This window comes from Epinephelus fuscoguttatus, linkage group LG21 (assembly GCF_011397635.1).
Source record: "Epinephelus fuscoguttatus linkage group LG21, E.fuscoguttatus.final_Chr_v1".
Classification (NCBI taxonomy): domain Eukaryota; kingdom Metazoa; phylum Chordata; class Actinopteri; order Perciformes; family Serranidae; genus Epinephelus; species Epinephelus fuscoguttatus.
The window spans coordinates 17060346-17065342 of NC_064772.1; the positions used below are offsets into that span (position 1 = coordinate 17060346).

A 4997-nucleotide genomic window follows, 5' to 3' on the forward strand; every position below is an offset into this window, starting at 1 on the left:
TGACCAATGCACTTACGAGAGTAAAGAAGGAAGCGGCCCTGCCAGTCTAGTTAGGAGGCAGGTTGGGACTTTCCCAAGTAGACCGGATCTTGGAACCATGTGAACTTTGAACTATAAGTCAGCTGGAAAGTTGCTCTTTCAGCCCTGGTATTTTTCGAGCTTCGAGCTTCTTGTGTTCCTTCTTCCTGATGTTGATGTCTCTCAGGATTGCTACATCTATCGCCACTGCCTTCTTCTGTTGTTTGTCCATCAACACGATGTGTATATATATATATATATATATATATACATATATATGGTGTCCGTGCTCGCAGCAACATGTTTTGCATTGAGGTGATACCGTAGGCTTGAAGTGCTGCGGTGATAAGATAATTCTTTGTTGCACAGTTTGCACACAGCCATTCTCTTATCCAAGCTGCCATCAAGCCATGCAATGCTGTCTCATCTTCCATCACTGTTCACCAAACTTTCTTGTGTGCTGATGTCACTCAGTGCATCCTGTGCATCTTCTTCACGGCTGGCAAATGAACTTTAGGTGCATTACCGTCACCTACCGGGCTGGAGTGTGTGCATCAGTGTTAGGGAACTGAGAAAGTGCGATTAAATGCTTTATTTTTTTTTTTTTTTTTTTTTTTTACACATTATTTATTATGTAATTAATTAATTGAAATTAACGTGTTAAAGTCCCAGCCCTAATATATATATATACCGTATATATATACATATATGTGTGTGTGAATATATGTATATATATGTATATATATACCGTATATATATACATATATGTGTGTGTGAATATATGTATATATATACCGTATATATATACATATATATACATATATATATATATTCACACACACACACACACATATATATATACTAGGGCTGGGACTTTAACACGTTAATTTCAATTAATTAATTACATAATAAATACTGTGTAAAAAAAAAAAATTAAAAAAAAATAAAGCATTTAATCGCACTTTCTCAGTTCCCTAACACTGATGCACACACTCCAGCCCAGTAGGTGACGGTAATGCACCTAAAGTTCATTTGCCAGCCGTGAAGAAGATGCACAGGATGCACTGAGTGACATCAGCACACAAGAAAGTTTGGTGAACAGTGATGGAAGATGAGTTTGCATGGCTTGATGGCAGCTTGATAAGAGAATGGCTGTGTGCAAACTGTGCAACAAAGAGTTGGCACTTAATCACCTCAATGCAAACATGTTGCTAAACACGACAATACCTATATATATATATATATATATATATATATATATATATATATATATATATACATCGTGTTGATGGACAAACAAAAGAAGAAGGCAGTGGCGATAGATGTAGCAATCCTGAGAGACATCAACATCAGGAAGAAGGAACACAAGAAGCTCGAAGCTCGAAAAATACCAGGGCTGAAAGAGCAACTTTCCAGCTGACTTATAGTTCAAAGTTCACATGGTTCCAAGATGGTGTGTCCAAACTTTTGGCCTGTACTGTATATATATATATATATATATATATATATATATATGTACTGGAACACACTGAGATGCAAATAAAATAATAATACACCTCTAAGAACTGAGTCTGCTTCTTTTCAGTTGAGTAAAAAATTGTAAAAGTGCAATGTTCATATGAGTCATTCAAAGATGAAAAATACAGTGTAAATCATGCATCACCTAAACTCATCACTCAAAATTATTCGTCCATGTAAGGCACATTGTGTTCCTCCTCAGTGCTACAGCTGTAAGGTTTTTCACAGCCAAAGCTGCAGAAATTTTAAAAAACACATTTTTCTAAGGACGTCACTGTCACAGGAACAATCTGCTGCCACATTAACTCTAACATGTAAAATTTTTAATGTTGCAAACTCAAATGTTGTACAGAAGTTGGGCCATGTCTTGAAGGTGAAGTGAGAATCATTTCTGCTGCTCTCAATGTAATATTTCTTTCAAGCCACATATCACGTCCTACACTGTCAAACCATCTTATTTTTTAGCTTCTCTGAAAAACAACACCTCCTTTCATGAATACTGTGGTTTCCTTAGAGGAAAGCGAAGCACAGAGGTACAGTGTGAAGCTGGGGGGTTGGATGGATCATCCTGATAATATTTCACTGTAGACAGATGATAACAAGCGTCTCGGGGCTTGCCAGATTTGTCATCGATATTACACAGCCAAGACAAATCTGGTGACTGTTTGTTTATTCATCAACCAATAAACCAGCAGAGATGGAACAGATGCTACTAACATGCACACAGAGATAGAGACATTGCTCTATCTGCTCGATATCTCATGGGAGGAGAAAGAGATCAAGTAGTGAGTGACAAAGCACATCTTGCATTTTAGTGCAATCCAGAGAGAAGAAATGGGGAGAAATGGAGACCCACTGTGAGAGGGTTTAACTAAAAACAATTAAAGAGCACAGGGCAAGGGTGTAAGAGCATTAATTTAATTGCAAGAGAAGATGCCCTGCCCATCATTCAGTGTGCTCTTACTGCGTCTGTCTACTATAAGAACTGCAGCGGCACACATTTCCACTTCCTTCTGGAATGTTGCACGAAAAGCAAGTACTTGAGCAACTTTCATCTGCTGAAGAGGGTTGTGGCACCGACTAGGGGCCTCATTTATAAACGTTGTTAACGCACAAAATGGGGCCTGAAAGATGCGCATGCCACTTCCCACGCCAACGTTGTGATTTATAAAAATTAAACTTGGCGGGACAATGTGCGCACCGGGATGTCAACTTTGATCCTTGCGGACGAACATCTTGGAAACTGGCGGCGCAGATGGTGAGGTGGTGAATTGAAGCCAGATTCATCTCATACATTTAATGTCATCACATATCAGAATAATAGATCCACGTAATCATAAACACCCAAGCCTGCAGTCTTACAGATGTGTTCCTTTAGTGAGTCATTGGGCCTAGCCTACTACTGTATTTGCAGCACTATGTTCATAATGCTTACACCTTCAAATTATATAGAGCGGTGGATGGCACTGATTGATTATTACTTGTGACAAGGTGCATATATATATAGCGCAGTGACACCCGTGCGTAATGCTGCTGCACAATGGATGCGCTGGCACTGCTTGAAGATTACGCCAATGGTAGTATCAGGATAAACAGAGTTTTAAAGGACCACGAAGATTTCCTGGCCCATGATGATGACTGGCTATTAAGTCGATTTAGATTCCCTAGAGCAGTGCTTTTGAATCTATGTGCTAAAGTGGGTCCAGTGTTAGACCGCCCGCCAGAACCGCGACATCCCGGTGCATAAACAGGTGCTGACCACTCTTGGGTTTCTGGCAACCGTCTCTTTCCAGTGGGAATTAGCCGACAGGTATGTGTTTGATATGATTAACAATACATCATGTTATATGTTCTGCCTGAAGTGTAGGGAACAGACTGCAGGCAGGCGCTGGAGCGAGCCATCGGCCTCCTAAAAACCGGTGAAGGTGTTTAGATTCCTCGGGGGACAGACTGCTCTATCAAAATTTATTAGGGCGTGTGGTGTTCTGCACAATGTACTTTGCACTGAGGGACGCCATTCCCCTCCCGCCTGGCCTCCCTCCCCCACAGCATGAGGACCCCGACCCACAGCCATCTCCCCAACATGAGGAATTTCAACGGGGAACGAGGCTCCGTGAAGGTGTCGTGCGGCGTTTTTAATGAGACAGCATGTTTCATTTTTTAACAAGATCTTTAATGTAGCTGGCAATTTCAAACATGACATCACACATGTTACTCATGACTGTACGTATTTGTTGGAGTTCGTCTCTGACTTCATTGATTGCATTGATGGTGTCCCTCTGCGTTTGCAGGACAGTGTCGGTCAGGACCCGGCCACTTCCAGGTGCGCCATGCACTCGGGACGCACTGGTGCTGAGCGCACTGGTGCTGGGGACAGCCAGACCTGCGGCCACGGTGCCAGGACACGTCGTGCCGGGAACCTCCTCGTCACCCGCTTCCAACTCTAGAGTGTCTGAGGACACAACACATAAGTCCACTGTGCCTTTTCACAAGTCTCTGTTGAAATATTTAATTCATAGATTTAATAAATAGATAAAACTGTACTTTACCGGTCTCCTCTGTGGTCTCCGCCAAATCTTTGTCTCCTTCTCTCTCCGACACTATGTCACACACGCTGGCCGTCCCAAGGATGGAGGCTATTTTGGTGTCCAGCGGTGTGGGCTCGGGTGTTCCCTGGCCCCCACCTGTAGCAGACACGCTTTGACGGTGCCACGCCACTCTACTCTTGGCCTCCATCTTCAGATCACACCACTTCTTCCTCACCTCTGCCACAGATCTGACTGTGGCACTCACACTATTTACAGCGGTGACGACGTGCTGCCACTCACTTGTTTTTCTTTTATTAGTGATGCCAGTACTGTGACCACCAAATAGTATAATTTTCCTGGCCTCCACCTCCCTCACAAGCACCTCTATTTCGTTCTCCGTGAAATCCATTTTACTTGTCTTCTCTGCCATGATTGAGCGTAAAATATCATTGATCAACAGGCTTATTTATATTTATTTGCAAAAATATTCATGAGGTACTTTGCATTGACCATTCATGGTAGAATGTGGGTGTGTAGAGGGCGGGATATGAGTTGAATCCACCTGCACAACCTTATATGGGGTGCCGTTTGTAAAGTGTCTCACACTGAAAATAACATCAACATTTTGCCACATTTAGCTTCAAACAATGTTTAAAAAAGTATTGTGATTTTTTTAACGTCACCTTTTACCACATTTACAGCAATATTTGTTAACTTAGAAATATATTAAATAGTTAAATCTAAATATTAAATGTGGCACCTAAATGTTAAATGTTAAATCTAAATATTAAATCTAAATCTAAATCTAAATGCTAAATCTAAATGCTAAATCTAAATGCTAAATATAAATATAAATATAAATATAAATGTTAAATCTAAATATTAAATCTAAATCTAAATCTAAATGTTAAATCTAAATGTTCTGGGTGAAAC

General features: G+C 40.8%; 1 protein-coding gene across 1 annotated transcript; it reads right to left on the reverse strand.

Moving 5' to 3' along the window:
- Positions 1 to 3689: 3689 nt before the first annotated feature.
- On the reverse strand, positions 3690 to 4494 carry LOC125882289 (t-SNARE domain-containing protein 1-like). The gene is made up of 2 exons (XM_049566079.1): positions 4086 to 4494; positions 3690 to 3988 (listed from the first exon to the last, which is right to left on the reverse strand). Exons 1-2 carry the CDS (start codon positions 4492 to 4494, stop codon positions 3690 to 3692), a joined length of 708 nt encoding a protein of 235 aa, XP_049422036.1.
- Between the last annotated feature and the right edge of the window lie 503 nt (positions 4495 to 4997).